A 23,180-nucleotide genomic window follows, 5' to 3' on the forward strand; every position below is an offset into this window, starting at 1 on the left:
CATGAATATTGTGGGTAAGTTATAGGATAAATCAGTATAATTTATACGTTGTGAGTTAATAATGGTAAATATCAAATGGGTTTATGACATGAATATTGTGGGTAAGTTATAGGATAAATCAGTATAATTTATACGTTGTGAGTTAATAATGGTAAATATCAAATGGGTTTATGACATGAATATTGTGGATAAGTTGTGAGATTTTCCTCTACATTTGGTTTCACTACGTCACTGTGAAAATATGTCAATACTTGGCCCACTGTTTGTCTCATTAATGTCATGTACAGGTCTCTGTAGACAAACATAGACAAATCAATAGTAACAGGCATTTGGCACACACAACGTGCATTATGAACATTACAGGAGTGGCAATCCAAACACAGAATGGAATCAAAACACTTCAGAAGCACAGGTACCAAAAATAAAATGTGTTGAGTGTGTCGTTAAATAAAACATTTCCTTCCTTCACAAGCACAGGTAGGTAACTGTTAGGTTAGGATTATGCTGGTATAATTTTGGGTTAGGATTATAATCTGATTTGCTTGTATAAATCTGAGTTTATATTATTTGGTATAAATTAGAGTTTATCATTACAGGATTTGGTGCTATAAAGTAGAGTTTTTATATGAGTTAATAATATTCCAGGATTTGCTGGTGTAAATTAGTTAATAGTTATAGTATTAAATAGTATAAATGTGAATGTCTGTTTGAGTGGATTATATTCCAGAGTTAGCTGGTATAAATGTGAATGTCTGTTTCTCCATGTGGCCTGTACATTAATATTGTTATTATTATTAATTGTTGTTGTTGTTATTGATGCTATATGTTTGTTTTTATCTGTTTGCCGACACCAGTTTGTTTGGTCATATGCAATGAATTGAAATGAATTGAAATTGAATATTTGAGTTTATTTCTATTTGAGTTTATTATCTTCCAGTGTTCGCTGGTATTAATTAGAGTTTTTATTTGAGTTAATTACAGTTTCTATTTTAGTTTATTATCTTCCCAGGTTCGCGGGTATTAATTAGAGTTTCTGTTTGAGTTTATTATCTTCCAGTGTTTGCTGTTATAAATTAAAGTTTCTATTTGAGTGAATTATATTCCAGATTAATAATTACAGTATTTGTTGTTGTATAAATTGGAGTTTGTGTTAATTATCGTGCAGGGTTCACCGGTCCTGTCTGTGACGTGGACATTGACGAGTGTGACACGTCGCCGTGTGGTCAGGGAACGTGTCACAACTCACCGGGCTCCTTCACCTGCACCTGTCCCCCGGGATACGCCGGGCTCTGTCAGGATGTAAGTGTTGCAGTTTGTGCAGTATTTGCATATAGTAAACATTTTATTTTAAAAAGAGAGGTGTTTATCATTTATGTTCATTCATTCATTCATTCATTCTATTCTCATATCTCTGTTTGTTCATCAGTTCATTCATCTATCCATTCAACCATGAATTCACCCCATGAATTCACCCATCTCACCATTCCTCAGTCAATCCAGCTCACCATCCGTCCGTCCATCCATCCATCCATCCATTCATTTCCATCCATCCATCCATCCATCCATCCATCCATCCATCTAAACAATCCATCCATCCATTAAACAATCCATCTATCCATCCATCCATCAAACCCATCCATCTATCCATCCATCCATCCATCAAAGCCATCCAGCCATCCATCCATCCATCCATCAAACCCATCCAGCCATCAAGCCATCCATCAAATTATCCATCCATCCATCAAGCCATCCAGCCATCCCAGCCATCCAGCCATCAAATTATCCATCATCAACCCATCCATCCATCAAGCCATCCAGCCATCAAATTATCCAGCCATCCCTCAAACCCATCCAGCCATCCATCAAGCCAGCCATCAAATTATCCATCCATCCATCCCTCAAATCATCCATCCATTCATCAATCCATCCATCTATCAAGCCAACCCATTCATCCATCCATACATACATCCATCCAAATGATCCATCCTTCCATCCATCTATCCACTGAACCCAACCCAACTCATCCAACCATCCAACCCATCCAGCCATCCATCCACCCATCCATCCATCAACTCTCCCAACGCAACCCAACCCAACCCATCCATCCATCCATCCATGTATCTACTCAACCATCCACCCATCCATCCACCCAATCCAACCCATCCATCCATCTTTAAATCCATGCAACCATCCAAGACCACCCAATCCAACCCATTCATCCATCCATCCATCCATCCATCCATCAAATAATTCATTCATCCATCCATCCATCCATCCAACCATCAAACAATGCATCCATCCATCCATCCATCCAACCATCAAATAATCCATCCATCCATCCATCCATCCATCCAACCAACCATCAAACATTGCATCCATCCATCCATCCATCCATCCATCCATCAAATAATTCATTCATCCATCCATCCATCCATCCATCCAACCATCCATCCAACCATCAAACAATGCATCCATCCATCCATCCATCCATCCAACCATCAAATAATCCATCCATCCATCCATCCATCCAGCCAACCATCAAACAATGCATCCATCCATCCAAGCAACCATCAAACAATGCATCCATCCATCCATCCATCCATCCAAGCAACCATCAAACAATGCATCCATCCATCCATCCATCCATCCATCCATCCATCCATCCCACCCATGCATCCCACCCATCCACCCATCCACCCACCCATCAATGATGTTTGCTGTATTTGTCTCAGAATGTGGACGAGTGTGTCTCTTCGCCGTGCCAAAACCTGGGCACTTGTCACGACCAGCTGGATGGCTACAACTGTACGTGTCGAAATGGATTCAAGGGAAGTAACTGCGAGACAAACGTTGACGACTGTGAGAACGTGTCCTGCCCTGGCAACCACACCCGCTGTGAAGACCTGATCGCGGACTACCAGTGTGTGTGTCAACACGGCTATACCGGTACGACAGTAACTCACCATCAGGAAATAAAGAACATAGACAGTAACTCACGAATTACGAGGAATTACGGATTATCTGTCCCGAGTGAGACAGATAATCCATAATTCCGAGTATCGAGTGGGTGATTGTATTTATTAAACTTAGTGTAAATAGTTTAGAAACTTAAACTTTAAACTTCTTACATGACACAAACTATATAATATACAAGACGTGAAAGTCTGAGGAAACTGATGACGTCACGAAAGAAAAAACAAGAGACTTGACAGTCGAGGAAACTGATGACGTCACCAAACTAACGTCATGACGTCAGCGGGGAAAGATAGCTTCTATCTTTCCCTAGAGAAAGATAGAAAATATATTCACCCGCATCTCACTGCCCATATGGGTAATAAACTCATTTAGCTCATACCCAGAGGCTTTGATGGGTGGGTATACACCCTCCCAAGAGAAACAGCAAAATATTTTTATCTTATTAAAATAGAAACGTTTAAAAGTTTTAGTATTGAATGTCACTTTTTCCAAAATCCCCCCCCCCCCCCCCCCCCCCACAACCCTTTTTGGCCCATTGGAAATCATATGTACAGGGTTAATGAAATAAATATCGGCCGACAGGTGGCAGAAATTCCTGGTTTGTTACTGCTCTGTTACGGAAATGGTACTATGATAATATTTACCAGTAAATGCTGCTACTGTAAAACTAGCCTGGTTGGATTGGATAACATAATTTTAACGTGCCTACATCTAATGAAGGTTCAAGCACATCTCTTCCGGGCACAGGGGCACAATATCTGAGTTAGCCAGTGACTGGGTCCGAGACAGAAGACAAGGGATGTGTGTGTGTGGGGGGGGGGGGGGGGGGGGGGGTTGAATTGGAAATTGATAGAATTTTGGAATTAGTGAAAAAGATTTTTATTTTTATTAAACAGTTAACTTGCTAAAAATAAAAACAAATTGACTGCTGCTTGGCCAAATATTTATATAATTTGGAGCATTTTAGAAGGACAGTAAAAATTAATGAGAGATGGAAGAGAGGGTCGGACTATTTAATAATATAGAAAAAAGGTAATTTTGACATAAAATTTTGAATAAAGATCTAAAAGTTTAACGTCCAATCTATATGTTCACGTGTGTGGCCTCATTAAGGCTGTTAAGGTGCACAGCTTGTAGAGACGAGATGGGTTGCATCCCGTCAAGAAAACCCCTAGATTGACAGCCATTAGATGTGGAAGGTGTAGGTGTGGAAGCTGTGCAGAAATATAGTTCTTGAAAAGCCGGATCCATCTGAAAAAGAGAATATCAGACTAGAGTGTAGTCCAGTCATTATGGTTGGTATAGTGGTGTGGATGGGCTTGGCTCCAGAGGATATGAGATGGTACCAGTATGAAACAAAGTAAAGTCTAGAAAAGAGTAGTAGGGGACGACGCCACTTCCTATTTCTTCTTAGATTGGGGCAGTTAATCTCCCAGTGCTGCTAGGACAGGATTGGACAGGTAGAGATTAAATGTGAACAACCATGGTGTTATGTAGAATGGTCATCATACGAATCACGGAAAAACATGTCAGCCGGAAATATGACATGGAGGCAAGGAATCTCGCTAAAAAAGAATCCAACCTGGTGGTGCAGGCTGTCGAAATGAGAAGTGTTCTAGTTTTCAATCAGTTCCAGTGCCCGCATTCATCCCAGTAGAAAACTCCATTTCGCTGACAAAAATTCCCAAGGTGAGCAAGCAAAAGCTTGTGCAGTGTGCCCAGACAAAACAAACATGTCTTACTGTGGCAAGCTCCAGACTGGGAATGACTAGCCTAACAATATTTACGAGCTGTTACAATTCGACAGTGAGTGGTCTCACCTTTCAAAATTGATACTTATGCAGTTAAATAAAACTAACCTGATGATATTTAACAGTAGTTTTAAAATTCAGTATAAAGCTATCCCCTCTTTCAAAACTGAAACTGTAAAACTTCCCTGAATTCAGCAGGAGTTATCTCCCCTTTCCAAATTGACGCAACATGTAGTGACATCAATAAATGTTGAGTTAAATGAATGTATTTGTTGTTTCAGGGGAGGCAACCTCATGTAGTGACATCGATGAATGTCTGAGTTAAATGAATGTATTTGTTGTTTCAGGGGAGGCAACCTCATGTAGCGACATGGATGAATATCTGAGTTAAATGAATGTATTTGTTGTTTCAGGGGAGGCAACCTCATGTAGTGACATTGATGAATGTCTGAGTGAACCGTGCAGGAACAATGGAACATGTGACAATCGGGAGAATCATTTTGTGTGTAATTGTCCGGCCGGTTTCAACGGAACGATGTGTGAAAACAACATGGATGACTGCGCATCTAACCCCTGTGAACACCTAGGAACGTACGTACCATTTATTTTCTATTATTGTCATACATACCATGTGTTTTTTATTATTGCTGGTGTGTAGGTGTACTTCAGATTTGTAAATAAATATATTAATGCACAAATTATTTTGGTTTCATTAACGATTCATGAAATAACTCGGTCATATGTACAAAAGCACTAGCAGGCATCACTACATAATCTTGACATTACTTAGAAATTGAAATTAAATTAACATGCATTCTGATTTTATTTTTCTGTGCAAAAATGCACCATTGTTTCATGAACTCTATGTCTCTTTTGTTGCAGTTTTAATGAGTGCAAGCTCAGTGAAAATTCTGTGCAATATTTCTGGCATAAGTAGTAAAGGAGCGTTCTCATTATGCAATTAGTCGCACCGACTTGTCGCATGTGATCGAATCATACTGTGATAACATCTAAATTAGAACAACTTTAGTCATACATTCCAAATTGCATAAAAGTCGGTGCGACTAAATCGCATAATGAGAACGTCGTTTAATGTATAATATTTTGTTATTCAGGTGTATTGACCGTGTCGATGGATTTAACTGTTCCTGTCAAGTTGGCTTTACGGGGCACACATGTTCGACAAACATCAATGACTGCACTCCAGACATTTGCAAGAACTCAGGAACATGTTTAGATCTGGTCAGACATTTACATTATGATTTATACTGTTAAAAAAAATGAACATCAACAAAAAAATTCTATGATGCAATTACTTTCTTTATTATCCCCTAAATTGTAATTTTATTCTGCAGATGACTGCACTTGATATCAGTGCGCCGTACAAGAGTAGCTAATTGCAATAGGCTATTCTCGTGGATATTCTTATATGAAGCACTCATAGTGTGTGGTGTCGCCTTTAGTCAGAATTGTTAAAATATGGTCACTATGGTACTTTTTTAATATGAAGCTGCTTATCTTGCTTGATTACCTTATATGTGCTGTGTTATGTTTTCCTTGTATTCAAACACATTAAGTAAGCAGTGGTAAAGCACTAGCTTGATATGCGGTTGGTCTAGGATCGATCCCCAACAGTGGGCACATTGGGCTATTTCTCAATCCAGCCAGTGCACCATGACTGGTGTATCAAAGGCCATGATATGTGCTATCCTGTCTGTGGGATGGTGGTTATAAAAGATCCCTTGCTACTAATGGAAAAATGTAGTGGAATTTTTCTCTAAGACTATGTCAAAATTATCAAATGTTTGACATGCAATAGCCGATGATTAATAAATTGGTGTACTCTAGTGGTGTCGTATACATTAAAGTGAGATAACTATTTTCTAAAACTTAAAATTCAGCTAAAAACAATAATTATTAAGATGCCACTGAAAACACCTATGCGCACTGAATACTTTTGATATCTCATTATTTTCATTCTTTACCCAACCCCCCACCCCCAGCAGACTTGGAAATACAAAAATTTATATGTTGTGGTCATCGTGAGCGTGTTGTATTGATTAATTCTCTGTTTTGTGGGCAGATTGATGACTACAACTGTACGTGTTCGCCAGGCTGGACTGGCAGACATTGTGAGGCTGACATTGATGAGTGTAATTCAGATCCCTGCTTGAATGGAGCGACTTGCGGCAACCTGCATAATGAATTCACCTGTACATGTGCATCAGGCTATGAAGGTGTGTACACAGGTGCTAGTAAAACTCAGTATGAGTGGATATTGTTAAAATATGCCTTTTAAAGTTTAAGCCAAATTTCTGTTTTTAAAACAATTTGTTACAATATTTCATTAAAGCAATGACAAGCTGTGCTGTCATTTTCCCCTGTAGTCTTGTCCATGTATGTGTTCCGTTTTGCCTTTTCACCACATACCAGAAGTCACAGTATTACATGTTGTGATGAGTGTATGTTTTTAATGTAACATTAGTAAATCATTTAACATTTCCTACAGATGCTAATGTATAGAAAACATCACATTGAGATGACACACTGTGGGATAGCAGACAGGTGACACAGGCTCAAACTTTAGAAATTGTTACCCACAGCAGTATTGAAAGATTTTAAACCAGTAACTTTAGCAACAAACAAACATAAAATTTATATCTTCAGTTGATGGCAATACATTTTATCCATTGGCATAAAAACTGTCGTTAGTAAACCTGTGACCTATGGCAATTTATATGACAGCTACAACAGTTGACTTTGGTGCCACTGTTAGCTTCAAGCCCTACACAGGTAAACTGTCGTTAGTAAACCTGTGACCTATGGCAATTTATATGACAGCTACAACAGTTGACTTTGGTGCCACTGTTAGCTTCAAGCCCTACACAGGTATACTGTCGTTAGTAAACCTGTGACCTATGGCAATTTATATGACAGCTACAACAGTTGACTTTGGTGCCACTGTTAGCTTCAAGCCCTACACAGGTATACTGTCGTTAGTAAACCTGTGACCTATGGCAATTTATATGACAGCTACAACAGTTGACTTTGGTGCCACTGTTAGCTTCAAGCCCTACACAGGTAAACTGTCGTTAGTAAACCTGTGACCTATGGCAATTTATATGACAGCTACAACAGTTGACTTTGGTGCCACTGTTAGCTTCAAGCCCTACACAGGTAAACTGTCGTTAGTAAACCTGTGACCTATGGCAATTTATATGACAGCTACAACAGTTGACTTTGGTGCCACTGTTAGCTTCAAGCCCTACACAGGTATACTGTCGTTAGTAAACCTGTGACCTATGGCAATTTATATGACAGCTACAACAGTTGACTTTGGTGCCACTGTTAGCTTCAAGCCCTACACAGGTAAACTGTCGTTAGTAAACCTGTGACCTATGGCAATTTATATGACAGCTACGACAGTTGACTTTGGTGCCACTGTTAGCTTCAAGCCCTACACAGGTAAACTGTCGTTAGTAAACCTGTGACCTATGGCAATTTATATGACAGCTACGACAGTTGACTTTGGTGCCACTGTTAGCTTCAAGCCCAACACAGGTATACTGTCGTTAGTAAACCTGTGACCTATGGCAATTTATATGACAGCTACAACAGTTGACTTTGGTGCCTCTGTTAGCTTCAAGCCCTACACAGGTATACTGTCGTTAGTAAACCTGTGACCTATGGCAATTTATATGACAGCTACAACAGTTGACTTTGGTGCCACTGTTAGCTTCAAGCCCTACACAGGTAAACTGTCGTTAGTAAACCTGTGACCTATGGCAATTTATATGACAGCTACGACAGTTGACTTTGGTGCCACTGTTAGCTTCAAGCCCTACACAGGTATACTGTCGTTAGTAAACCTGTGACCTATGGCAACTTATATGACAGCTACAACAGTTGACTTTGGTGCCACTGTTAGCTTCAAGCCCTACACAGGTAAACTGTCGTTAGTAAACCTGTGACCTATGGCAATTTATATGACAGCTACAACAGTTGACTTTGGTGCCACTGTTAGCTTCAAGCCCTACACAGGTATACTGTCGTTAGTAAACCTGTGACCTATGGCAATTTATATGACAGCTACAACAGTTGACTTTGGTGCCACTGTTAGCTTCAAGCCCTACACAGGTAAACTGTCGTTAGTAAACCTGTGACCTATGGCAATTTATATGACAGCTACGACAGTTGACTTTGGTGCCACTGTTAGCTTCAAGCCCTACACAGGTATACTGTCGTTAGTAAACCTGTGACCTATGGCAACTTATATGACAGCTACAACAGTTGACTTTGGTGCCACTGTTAGCTTCAAGCCCTACACAGGTAAACTGTCGTTAGTAAACCTGTGACCTATGGCAATTTATATGACAGCTACAACAGTTGACTTTGGTGCCACTGTTAGCTTCAAGCCCTACACAGGTATACTGTCGTTAGTAAACCTGTGACCTATGGCAATTTATATGACAGCTACAACAGTTGACTTTGGTGCCACTGTTAGCTTCAAGCCCTACACAGGTAAACTGTCGTTAGTAAACCTGTGACCTATGGCAATTTATATGACAGCTACAACAGTTGACTTTGGTGCCACTGTTAGCTTCAAGCCCTACACAGGTAAACTGTCGTTAGTAAACCTGTGACCTATGGCAATTTATATGACAGCTACAACAGTTGACTTTGGTGCCACTGTTGGCTTCAAGCCCTACACAGGTAAACTGTCGTTAGTAAACCTGTGACCTATGGCAATTTATATGACAGCTACAACAGTTGACTTTGGTGCCACTGTTGGCATCAAGCCCTACACAGGTAAACTGTCGTTAGTAAACCTGTGACCTATGGCAATTTATATGACAGCTACAACAGTTGACTTTGGTGCCACTGTTGGCTTCAAGCCCTACACAGGTATACTGTCGTTAGTAAACCTGTGACCTATGGCAACTTATATGACAGCTACAACAGTTGACTTTGGTGCCACTGTTAGCTTCAAGCCCTACACAGGTAAACTGCCGTTAGTAAACCTGTGACCTATGGCAATTTATATGACAGCTACAACAGTTGACTTTGGTGCCACTGTTAGCTTCAAGCCCTACACAGGTATACTGTCGTTAGTAAACCTGTGACCTATGGCAACTTATATGACAGCTACAACAGTTGACTTTGGTGCCACTGTTAGCTTCAAGCCCTACACAGGTAAACTGTCGTTAGTAAACCTGTGACCTATGGCAATTTATATGACAGCTACGACAGTTGACTTTGGTGCCACTGTTAGCTTCAAGCCCTACACAGGTATACTGTTGTTAGTAAACATGTGACCTATGGCAATATATATGACAGCTACGACAGTTGACTTTGGTGCCACTGTTAGCTTCAAGCCCTACACAGGTAAACTGTCGTTAGTAAACCTGTGACCTATGGCAATGTATATGACAGCTACGACAGTTGACTTTGGTGCCACTGTTAGCTTCAAGCCCTACACAGGTAAACTGTCGTTAGTAAACCTGTGACCTATGGCAATTTATATGACAGCTACGACAGTTGACTTTGGTGCCACTGTTAAGTTCAAGCCCTATACTTTTGATTGCAGATGTTTAAAAACGCAAACTGTCAATTGACAGGATTTGAACAATGACCTATTTCTCGTTCTAGCCAATTCACCACAACTGGTATATCAAAGGCTGTGGTATTTGTCTGTGGGATAGTCAATATAAATGAAAAATGTAGTCAAAATAACCGACGATTAGTAAATCAATGTACTCTAGTGGTGTCATTAAACAAAACAAGCTTTATACCATTATATAGTTTTGTTTGCAGATATTTAAAAACACAAAGTACCAATTGGCAGGATTTGAACCTACTGCACCAACTAACATGACATTTGACAATTCAGGACCTTAACCACAGCTAATGTGTGTAAATACTAAGATGACATTTGACAATTCAGGACCGTAACCACAGCTAATGTGTGTAAATACTAAGATGACATTTGACAATTCAGGACCGTAACCACAGCTAATGTGTGTAAATACTAAGATGACATTTGACAATTCAGGACCGTAACCACAGCTAATGTGTGTAAATACTAAGATGACATTTGACAATTCAGGACCGTAACCACAGCTAATGTGTGTAAATACTAACATGACATTTGACAATTCAGGACCGTAACCACAGCTAATGTGTGTAAATACTAACATGACATTTGACAATTCAGGACCGTAACCACAGCTAATGTGTGTAAATACTAACATGACATTTGACAATTCAGGACCGTAACCACAGCTAATGTGTGTAAATACTAAGATGACATTTGACAATTCAGGACCGTCACCACAGCTAATGTGTGTAAATACTAACATGACATTTGACAATTCAGGACCGTCACCACAGCTAATGTGTGTAAATACTAACATGACATTTGACAATTCAGGACCGTAACCACAGCTAATGTGTGTAAATACTAAGATGACATTTGACAATTCAGGACCGTAACCACAGCTAATGTGTGTAAATACTAAGATGACATTTGACAATTCAGGACCGTAACCACAGCTAATGTGTATAAATACTAACATGACATTTGACAATTCAGGACCGTAACCACAGCTAATGTGTGTAAATACTAAGATGACATATGACAATTCAGGACCATAACCACAGCTAATGTGTGTAAATACTAAGATGACATTTGACAATTCAGGACCGTAACCACAGCTAATGTGTATAAATACTAACATGACATTTGACAATTCAGGACCGTAACCACAGCTAATGTGTATAAATACTAACATGACATTTGACAATTCAGGACCGTAACCACAGCTAATGTGTATAAATACTAAGATGACATTTGACAATTCAGGACCGTAACCACAGCTAATGTGTGTAAATACTAAGATGACATTTGACAATTCAGGACCGTAACCACAGCTAATGTGTGTAAATACTAAGATGACATTTGACAATTCAGGACCGTAACCACAGCTAATGTGTGTAAATACTAAGATGACATTTGACAATTCAGGACCGTCACCACAGCTAATGTGTGTAAATACTAACATGACATTTGACAATTCAGGACCGTCACCACAGCTAATGTGTGTAAATACTAACATGACATTTGACAATTCAGGACCGTCACCACAGCTAATGTGTGTAAATACTAAGATGACATTTGACAATTCAGGACCGTCACCACAGCTAATGTGTGTAAATACTAAGATGACATTTGACAATTCAGGACCGTCACCACAGCTAATGTGTGTAAATACTAAGATGACATTTGACAATTCAGGACCGTAATCACAGCTAATGTGTGTAAATACTAAGATGACATTTGACAATTCAGGACCGTAACCACAGCTAATGTGTGTAAATACTAAGATGACATTTGACAATTCAGGACCGTCACCACAGCTAATGTGTGTAAATACTAACATGACATTTGACAATTCAGGACCGTCACCACAGCTAATGTGTGTAAATACTAAGATGACATTTGACAATTCAGGACCGTAACCACAGCTAATGTGTGTAAATACTAAGATGACATTTGACAATTCAGGACCGTAACCACAGCTAATGTGTGTAAATACTAAGATGACATTTGACAATTCAGGACCGTAACCACAGCTAATGTGTGTAAATACTAAGATGACATTTGACAATTCAGGACCGTAACCACAGCTAATGTGTATAAATACTAAGATGACATTTGACAATTCAGGACCGTAACCACAGCTAATGTGTGTAAATACTAAGATGACATATGACAATTCAGGACCGTAACCACAGCTAATGTGTGTAAATACTAAGATGACATTTGACAATTCAGGACCGTAACCACAGCTAATGTGTGTAAATACTAAGATGACATTTGACAATTCAGGACCGTAACCACAGCTAATGTGTGTAAATACTAACATGACATTTGACAATTCAGGACCGTCACCACAGCTAATGTGTGTAAATACTAAGATGACATTTGACAATTCAGGACCGTAACCACAGCTAATGTGTGTAAATACTAAGATGACATTTGACAATTCAGGACCGTAACCACAGCTAATGTGTGTAAATACTAAGATGACATTTGACAATTCAGGACCGTAACCACAGCTAATGTGTGTAAATACTAAGATGACATTTGACAATTCAGGACCGTAACCACAGCTAATGTGTGTAAATACTAAGATGACATTTGACAATTCAGGACCGTAACCACAGCTAATGTGTGTAAATACTAAGATGACATTTGACAATTCAGGACCGTAACCACAGCTAATGTGTGTAAATACTAAGATGACATTTGACAATTCAGGACCGTAACCACAGCTAATGTGTGTAAATACTAACATGACATTTGACAATTCAGGACCGTAACCACAGCTAATGTGTGTAAATACTTGACACCTTTAAAGGCACAACCCCTAGTATTTCCCACCTGTGAAAATTAACACTAAGTAACTAATCTACAAACCTGTAACACACATTTGGATAAAGTTCAAATAGTCTGTCATTTTGAAACTGGCAATTGCACTCTTAAAAATAGACTAGAGCTCGTCTTCATAACCAATACTTCTCATTTCATCATATTACAAACACCAGAATGACCAAAAACACTTTGGATGTGTGGAAATGGATAATCTAAACAAAATACAAGTAATATATAATTTAAATTATCAAAAATGGCTATAATAGTCAAAAATGCATTGTAGTGTTTAAAAACTACGGTCTAAATTTGAATTAATTTAAAATAAAAAAATCATCAGGTACTAAGTGTCAGTTGGTAGGATTTGGACCTACTACACCAACTAACATAACATTTGACAATTCAGGACCTTAACCACAGCACACGTTTAATTTGAATTCATTTTAATTTTTATTTTTGTTCACCAGGTCCTAACTGCCAACACAACATAGATGACAGCACGCCACACCCGTGTGTGAACAACACATAATTTTTTAAGCTATCTTAACACTATGTAAAACCATCGTAAACTACGACGTCACTATGGCATGTGCTGCATGTAGTGACGTCACAGCCTACGATGGTATTACAATTTCGTAGCACTAAGATAGCTTTGAAAATCACTAGCCAGGACTTTAACCACAGCTGATTTGTGTAAATATCTGAAACCTTTACCATGAATTTATTATTTGTTTATTTTTTGTTCCCCAGGTTCTAACTGCCAACACAACATAGATGACTGTACGCCACACCCGTGTATGAACAACGCATCGTGTGTGGACCTCATCAATGACTTCCACTGCGCCTGTCCACCAGCATGGATGGGCAAGACGTGTGGTCAGGAGTTCGATGCCTGTGTCTTCTACAGCCCCTGCGAGAACGGGGCCACGTGCACATCGGTGTCGACGTCTCATGACTACAACTGCTCCTGCGTGGCGGGATTCGACGGCAAAAACTGCTCACACAACATCGACGATTGCGCGATGGTTACCTGCCCCCAGTTCCAGGTGTGCAGTGATCACGTCAACAATTACACCTGTGACTGTCCTGCAGGTAGGAGCTTGTTAGAAAGTTACTGTATGTTTGATACTGAATATGTTTGCAAAATTGAGGTGATAGTGTAGTTGGAAAAAATAGACATTGTCACTGACTGAAGCCACATCATGTCAGAGCCTATTTTAAAATGTACATTAGAAAGTATACCTTTTTTTTTTGTTACTAATGTTTGTGTTGTATTTTTCCATTTTCTATAAAGACAACTTTGTATAGTAACCCCTTTCTATCAAGGACATTTAGATCATAACGTGTTTACAAATTTGTGCACAGCAAACCTGTGTATAAAGCCCACTTGCTCCCATTTTATTATTAAATAAATGAAGCATTCAGATGCAAAAACCGATAAATCCATTTTAGTAATTTTTTACAAAAGAGAAATGTTTTTGCAGATTTTATGTTTTTTTAAAGTTAACGTTTTGACAAAATTAATGACTTTTATCATTATTGTAGGATTTTTTTAACCCTAACCCTAAACTTAAACTATTTTCTTTCTGTGGGAGACCCTCCCCCATACCCTCTGTTGACTGTGATTGCATTCAATTCCATAGCACCAAAAGTAAATAAAGGACAGAATTTAAAAAACTGAATATGAAAATCAGAACACAACGCCTTGAACTGAGTAATGATAGAAGAAGTTGGTTTTTTAATAAAATGGCATTTATCGGTATTTATGGTATTTTAACCATATGTCCGACACCATATAACCTTAAGTAAAATGTGTTGAATGCATCGTTAAATGAAACATTTCCTTCCTTATCGGTTTTTGCCCTTGAACTTTTCAAATGTCTTATTCCACATACTTCATGAATTCCACTTTTTGTTTGCCCAGGATGGACTGGTGTTCGGTGTGAGACTGACATAGATGAGTGTGCGGGCCAGCCCTGCCTGAACGGAGGCCAATGTATCAACGGGACGGGTTTTTACACGTGCAACTGCAGCCAGTCCCAGCGCAACCTGACGCGCTTCCTCAGTGGACAGGAAGTAACGTTTTACACAGGTTGGACGGGCCGGAACTGTGAGCAGGACATCAACGAATGTCTTGAGCCGATGGTTTGTCTGGGCCGCGGCAAGTGTGAGAACATGAACGGTACATACCGCTGTCTGTGTGGACGTCTGCCAGGTGGAGAACTCACCACAGGTGAACATCTAAAGAATCACTGTTTCATCAGTTTGATTTACATTAAACCTTTCACTTAGTTTATTCCAGATTAATCTTATTTCTTACACACCCGTTGGTGAGAACACCATTCATTATTTTTGATAATACATACTTGTTTACACATGTGTTAACAATTTCAAGACATATGACTGGCTGCTCCTAGGAGATGACCAGGTCACCAATGCCATACATCCAATAAAAATAATAGCACTATCGAAATTGATTACACTGTGACGTATAGTTAACCTGACAATCATTTGTCTATGACGCATAAGTTAGCTACAAGTGCAAAAGCTGTAAATAACTTTTAGTCAAAAAAGCTGTAAATAACTTTTAGTCAAAAAAGATGTTAAAATTTGTTTAAAACCTGGTTTTTGAGGATATGTAAGAAATAGAATAATACATTCATGTCCATTAAATACCATTTATCTTACAATTTGTTTTAAAATGTATCAAACTTGCTTTTGCTTTTTAAAACAACCATAAGATAAATGGTATCTAACGGCCACTCGTGTATTATTCTCTATTTATTTATTTTAGTACACACCATAAATATTGTTGTGCATATTTTATGATGTTTTCCATAGAAATTTGGCAAGGCATGGTACACAGAAGACAATTTTATAATTATTTATTGAAAAAGGCTTGTTTAATCTCAGGCAACATGGCACTGATTAAAAGAAGATGGCACAAGATTATAATAGTGTTATCCCTAACTCATTTTAATTGTGGCTGTTTGATATTTTGACAAGTATATATTACATAATTATTTTTATCAACAGTTGTAACAGTTGTAGTTTTAGTTGTACATATTGTATCAACAATTGAACAGTGGTACTTTGTAACAACAGTTACATAGAGAATAACTAGTTAATGACATCGGATATTATCTTTATCCTGTGAAGGTAAGAATGGGAATTTCTCATTCGGCCTGAACAGGATAAAGCAGATATCCGACATCATTAACTAGTTGTTACCTTTATCCTACAGACCATAAAAATTAAAAGGAAAAGTTATTATTTCTGTTATTTTAGCTACATTGTACGATAACCTAGAGGTCAAATGGTCGATTTTGTAATGTAGCTATATATGTGACTTCTGAAGTCACAATCTGCTGGTATACGATTATGACTTTAATCGGTCATCCTAATCGGCTGATAGAAATACTGGCTGCAGGATAAAATGTTTGAGAGTATTCTTTGCTTACTGTGTGTGTCACTGTAGGCAACAACTGTGAGCTGACGACATCGTACTGCCAGAATGAATTCGGACACACGGGACGACCAGCCTGCAGTAACGGCGGGACCTGTGTAGATCGGATGTTATCCTTCCACTGTATCTGTGCTCCAGGATTTACAGGTGAAACATGAGATACTAATCATTTAGTCTGTGATCAGAGATTACAGGTGAAACATGAGATACTAATCATTTAGTCTGTGATTAGAGATTACAGGTGAAACATGAGATACTAATCGTTTAGTCTGTGATCAGAGATTTACAGGTGAAACATGAGATACTAATCGTTTAGTCTGTGATCAGAGATTACAGGTGAAACATGAGATACTAATCATTTAGTCTGTGATTAGAGATTACAGGTGAAACATGAGATACTAATCATTTAGTCTGTGATCAGAGATTTACAGGTGAAACATGAGATACTAATCGTTTAGTCCGTTTAGTCTGTGATCAGAGATTTACAGGTGAAACATGAGATACTAATCATTTAGTCTGTGATCAGAGATTTACAGGTGAAACATGAGATACTAATCGTTTAGTCTGTGATCAGAGATTACAGGTGAAACATGAGATACTAATCATTTAGTCTGTGATCAGAGATTACAGGTGAAACATGAGATACTAATCGTTTAGTCTGTGATCAGAGATTTACAGGTGAAACATGAGATACTAATCGTTTAGTCTGTGATCAGAGATTTACAGGTGAAACATGAGATACTGATCGTTTAGTCTGTGATCAGAGATTTACAGGTGAAACATGAGATACTGATCGTTTAGTCTGTGATCAGAGATTTACAGGTGAAACATGAGATACTGATCGTTTAGTCTGTGATCAGAGATTTACAGGTGAAACATGAGATACTGATCGTTTAGTCTGTGATCAGAGATTACAGGTGAAACGTGAGATACTAATCCTTTAGCCTGTGATCAGAGATTTACAGGTGAAACGTGAGATACTAATCCTTTAGTCTGTGATCAGAGATTTACAGGTGAAACGTGAGATACTAATCCTTTAGTCTGTGATCAGAGATTTACAGGTGAAACGTGAGATACTAATCGTTTAGTCTGTGATCAGAGATTTACAGGTGAAACGTGAGATACTAATCGTTTAGTCTGTGATCAGAGATTTACAGGTGAAACGTGAGATACTCATCGTTTAGTCTGTGATCAGAGATTTACAGGTGAAACATGAGATACTGATCGTTTAGTCTGTGATCAGAGATTTACAGGTGAAACATGAGATACTGATCGTTTAGTCTGTGATCAGAGATTTACAGGTGAAACATGAGATACTAATCGTTTAGTCTGTGATCAGAGATTTACAGGTGAAACATGAGATACTCATGCACTGACTAATCGTTTAGCTAATGATCATTTATTTATTTGCAAGAGCGGAATTCTAAAAAAGGACCATATCAGGACAAATATGTACACAGAGTTGCTTCCCCTTATGTCTCTTAAATTTCTTTTAATGGCTGAGACAGCCATAAATATTATGTTTTAAAGACGTTTGAAAATGAAATCTTTATTTTACAAACTATTACAACTGACACTAACTAAATATATGGTCTTCCATAAGTTCGGAAATATTTACAAACCGTAATATTACTCTGCAAAAACAGTACATGATCATTACATGGATGTTTTAAGCATCGACACTTAAAAATAAACTTTAATCCATTTGGTTCACCAATCTAATATTACAACAATTGTTTTACAATATGTATTCTGTTTAGTCAAACAAAGGCAATTTTGTAAACTAATGTTACAAAAAATGACTGTCATTTTATAAATAGAAGATATACAGAGACTTTGTATTATTTTTAAAATGTCCCTAGTGTAATTAGTACCATTAAATTGCATGGATTTGAAATCCATTAAGGTTCATACAGATTTGAAAAGTGCTTGAATTTGGGTGATTCTAATAAAAATCACTTACATTTGTTTATTATTTCACATGGTGACAGTGTGAAAAATATGTTACATTTGGTCTTTGTAAAGGGAAACAACTCATCTTATTTAGTATATATATAATATGATCCTGGCTCCGTATTCATAAACGTACTTAAGTCAATGTATGATACTTATTTATGTGATTTAGGTATCATACATTGACTTAAGTACGTTTATGAATACGGAGCCTGAAGCCTTGAGATTTTCTGGGTCAGTACAGGTCCTTATAGGGGTGTGTGTGTGGGGAGATGAGTGCAAGGTTCTGACTATAGCAGCCTTGAGATTTGCTGGGTCAGTGCAGGTCCCTGTACTGGGGAGTGGGGGGTGGGGAGATGTGTACAAGGTACAGACTAAAGAAAGAAAGAAATGTTTTATTTAACGACGCACTCAACACATTTTATTTATGGTTATATGGTGTCAGACATATGGTGAAGGACTACACAGAGTTTGAGAGGAAACCCACTGCCGCCACTACATGTGCTACTCTTTCCGATTAGCAGCAAGGGATCTTTTATTTGCGCTTCCCATAGGCAGGATAGCACAAACCATGGTCTTTGTTGAACCATTTATGGATCACTGGTCGGTGCAAGTGGTTTACACCTACCCATTGAGCCTTGTGGAGAGGTACAGACTATAGCAGTCTTAAGATCGGCTGGGTCAGTGCAGGTCCCTGTGCAGGGGAGGGGTGTGGGGTGTGGGGTGATGTGTACAAGGTACTGACTATAGCAAAAAGGCTTTTTATGAAGATCGGCTGGGTCAGTGCAGGTCCCTGTGCAGGGGAGGGGTGTGGGGTGTGGGGTGATGTGTACAAGGTACTGACTATAGCAGTCTTAAGATCGGCTGGGTCAGTGCAGGTCCCTGTGCAGGGGAGGGGTGTGGGGTGTGGGGTGATGTGTACAAGGTACTGACTATAGCAGTCTTAAGATCGGCTGGGTCAGTGCAGGTCCCTGTGCAGGGGAGGGGTGTGGGGTGTGGGGTGATGTGTACAAGGTACTGACTATAGCAGTCTTAAGATCGGCTGGGTCAGTGCAGGTCCCTGTGCAGGGGAGGGGTGTGGGGTGTGGGGTGATGTGTACAAGGTACTGACTATAGCAGTCTTAAGATCGGCTGGGTCAGTGCAGGTCCCTGTGCAGGGGAGGGGTGTGGGGTGTGGGGTGATGTGTACAAGGTACTGACTATAGCAGTCTTAAGATCGGCTGGGTCAGTGCAGGTCCCTGTGCAGGGGAGGGGTGTGGGGTGTGGGGTGATGTGTACAAGGTACTGACTATAGCAGTCTTAAGATCGGCTGGGTCAGTGCAGGTCCCTGTGCAGGGGAGGGGTGTGGGGTGTGGGGTGATGTGTACAAGGTACTGACTATAGCAGTCTTAAGATCGGCTGGGTCAGTGCAGGTCCCTGTGCAGGGGAGGGGTGTGGGGTGATGTGTACAAGGTACTGACTATAGCAGTCTTAAGATCGGCTGGGTCAGTGCAGGTCCCTGTGCAGGGGAGGGGTGTGGGGTGTGGGGTGATGTGTACAAGGTACTGACTATAGCAGTCTTAAGATCGGCTGGGTCAGTGCAGGTCCCTGTGCAGGGGAGGGGTGTGGGGTGTGGGGTGATGTGTGCAAGGTACTGACTATAGCAGTCTTAAGATCGGCTGGGTCAGTGCAGGTCCCTGTGCAGGGGAGGGGTGTGGGGTGTGGGGTGATGTGTACAAGGTACTGACTATAGCAAAAAGGCTTTTTATGAAGTGTACGGGGTTCTAAGTTGGTGCCTGTATTCACACAGTGTTTTGGCCTGTATGTCGAAACATGTTAGTGCATGCATATGTCATCACATGTTTTTAATGCATATTTGTATTTTCTGTTTATTTTACTGTATGAAGAGTTCATATCCAACACGTAATACAATTTACCAATTTTCAGATTTAGAAGTTGGCAGTGAAGGTTTACTGATATTAGTAAGGCCAAAAAAAAAAATAGGTGTGTTTCCGGTCGACCGACCGTCCCTAGTTTTACCCCCCCGACCCTAATATTTTTTTCTCTTAAACTGAAAAAAAACCCCTGAAAAATAAAAAATAATAATAATAAAAAAAAGAAGTAAAAATAAAAGAGGACAACATCACCAAACAAGAGTATTTCCTTCCTTGCACATTGTTTACGTACTATTATACGATATATTTTGCACGTGTAATTCCCTTCCGAAAAACATCGAGAAATTATGGAAAAGCTTTTGTAATAGAGTTCCTTCCCCTGATTAGCTACCACCGAACAGCTTGGTCAGTCACGGAAGTAACCGAATGTACGAACATAGCCTTGGTACAGGTTATTTCCATTAAATATAATCGTATCAATTCAGCTTAATTCTCGTCTTCACTTAAATCAACAGGTCTTATTATTAATGCATCTCAAATGTTTGCATAAAGTATTTAAATTAAGAACAACGAAATTAATACAAATGTCCCATTAATTTAAGGAAATACAGAAACAGTGCATACCAATACTACTACTACTACTACAACAACAACAACAATAACAATAATGATAATGATGATAAATAATAATAATAATAATAATTATTATTATTATTATTATTATTATTATGATAGTATTCAATTTAAAAAAAAAAAAAAAACCCTACCTACCTACCCTAATTTTTGGGGGGATGCAATCAGAAACACACCTATTATTTTTTTTGGCCTAATATTCAACAATACAACAATAAACTTTCCATCGACATGTGATCTATGCCCATTAAACAGGATATTAAAACTGTGCTTTCTGTGGTATTCACTTCATCTTGCTGCAGCAATGAATATATAGCATTTTGAAAATTAATTCTTTATTTATCTGTATATCGGGTATGCTTTAAAATTTTAACTTGTATATTAGTACTGAAGAAACAGTAAATAGGCTGACACCAAAGTACTATGTGGTGTTTGTGTCCAATCTTTTGTTTTGTGATAAAATACACGCGTCTTTCTTCAGATACAATCCTTTGGAAAACCGTAAAAAGACAATCTTGATCGTTTAAACTGTTTATTTTTACACCCAAAGGCCGCACAGTACGGCACTGTTGGACTGGAAAGATCGTAAGCCCCTTACTCCATATATAAACAGTTAACAACAATGGAAGAGTACAGCGGCTCTGACGTCACTTCCCTTTTTTCCCGAAAACTCAAGAATAAATATGCATAAATCGTACTTTGATACTGATTGGTGTAATTTCTTCATTTTAAGTTAACTACCGTACACGTATTTTATTGTGATAAACTTATTTGTATATTATTTTTATCATTTTGCTTTTAAAATGAGCTATAATATGGTCTCGTGACATGTTTCCTTTAAGAAATATATGGTGCAAACACACTTCTTGTTATTAAACACATACATTATGATTCACAAAACAGAAATACGCATGTAACTTTATTTTTGTTAATATTCATACCCAGAATTTTGGTGAACACTCAGTTTTGAATACTCAATTAATATCTGTGCAGATAATGAGAGAATGTTGTGTGTTGGTGTAACGACTACTGTAATTTCCTCTACCCTGTGTCAGGTCCACGATGTACTATCAACATTGACGAGTGTGAGTCGAGTCCGTGTCACCATGACGGCACGTGTCATGATGGCATCAACGGATACAACTGTTCCTGCATACCAGGTGAGATTAGTATAATCATTCTGTTATTAAGTTCTGTTAGTGGAGCAGCAGAGAGCCAAAGGGTCCTCTAGTTTTCGAGATAGTTCAACCTGGAGTTCAATATAGGTTGAGATACAGTGAAACCTCTCAAAACCGGACCCTCTGTAAACTGGAATTCCCTCAAAACAGGATGTTTTCCATGGTCCTTTTTTAAATATCTGTGCAGAAGAGAACCTCTCTAAATCGGATACCTCTTAAAACCAGACTTTTTACTTGGTCCTGAGGGTGTCCGATTTACAGGAGTTTTACTTTATATCTAAATGTTCGTCTTGGGATCAGGAGTCACGAAACCAATGTTGACATTGTGGCAAATTATGCGGGCTAAGAAATGTTTGGATCGAAAACATGCATTTTTTAATGAAAAATACGAAAAAGTAAAAATGCTAAATTCCAAAGCATATGCAAACAACAGGTCTAATAATTAATTTTTAATTTTTTTTAGGCTGCTCCACTATGTGGGCCATGGGCAGTTGAACTGTTACGTGTACTAACCAGGATATAACTGTATTCTTGCGTTAACAACACACCCTATGTCCACTCCAAATGTAACAGATAAAAATCAACCTCCACTGAGGGGATTCGAACCACTGACCCTCAGTATGAGAGTGCAGCACTCTACCAACTGAGCCAATAGAGAAATTTCCACTAGCTACTGCCAGTAGGAGCACTTTATACCAACACTACTACATTCTGATATTTAAAAACGGACCATAAGAAACATCTGGTTTTGAGTGAATTCCACTTAGAGAGGGGTTTTTTTGTTTATCAAAAGTCATAGTATATGTATGCTTTTGTTGAAATTTTCATATAAAAGATCCTTACCACTGCTTCTTTCTGTCCAGATCTACTATGAGGATTGGTAAACCCAACCAAAGTGGTGGATAAAGTTCAGAATAA

The 23,180-nt window shown here is 38.7% G+C and overlaps 1 protein-coding gene across 2 annotated transcripts in view; it reads left to right on the forward strand.

Annotated features, from left to right (window-relative positions):
* The window catches only part of LOC121383452 (protein crumbs-like), a 156,576-nt gene that overhangs the window by 74,491 nt on the left and 58,905 nt on the right, over positions 1-23,180 (forward strand). For both annotated transcript variants that reach the window (XM_041513504.1, XM_041513505.1), the window contains 9 exons: positions 1,166-1,299; positions 2,733-2,946; positions 5,141-5,318; positions 5,843-5,969; positions 6,811-6,964; positions 13,909-14,250; positions 15,083-15,391; positions 16,637-16,771; positions 22,140-22,244. In XM_041513504.1, coding sequence (XP_041369438.1) covers positions 1,166-1,299; positions 2,733-2,946; positions 5,141-5,318; positions 5,843-5,969; positions 6,811-6,964; positions 13,909-14,250; positions 15,083-15,391; positions 16,637-16,771; positions 22,140-22,244 — 1,698 coding nt within the window. The remainder of the gene's footprint in view (positions 1-1,165; positions 1,300-2,732; positions 2,947-5,140; positions 5,319-5,842; positions 5,970-6,810; positions 6,965-13,908; positions 14,251-15,082; positions 15,392-16,636; positions 16,772-22,139; positions 22,245-23,180) is intronic.

This window comes from Gigantopelta aegis, chromosome 10 (assembly GCF_016097555.1).
Source record: "Gigantopelta aegis isolate Gae_Host chromosome 10, Gae_host_genome, whole genome shotgun sequence".
Classification (NCBI taxonomy): Eukaryota; Metazoa; Mollusca; class Gastropoda; order Neomphalida; family Peltospiridae; genus Gigantopelta; species Gigantopelta aegis.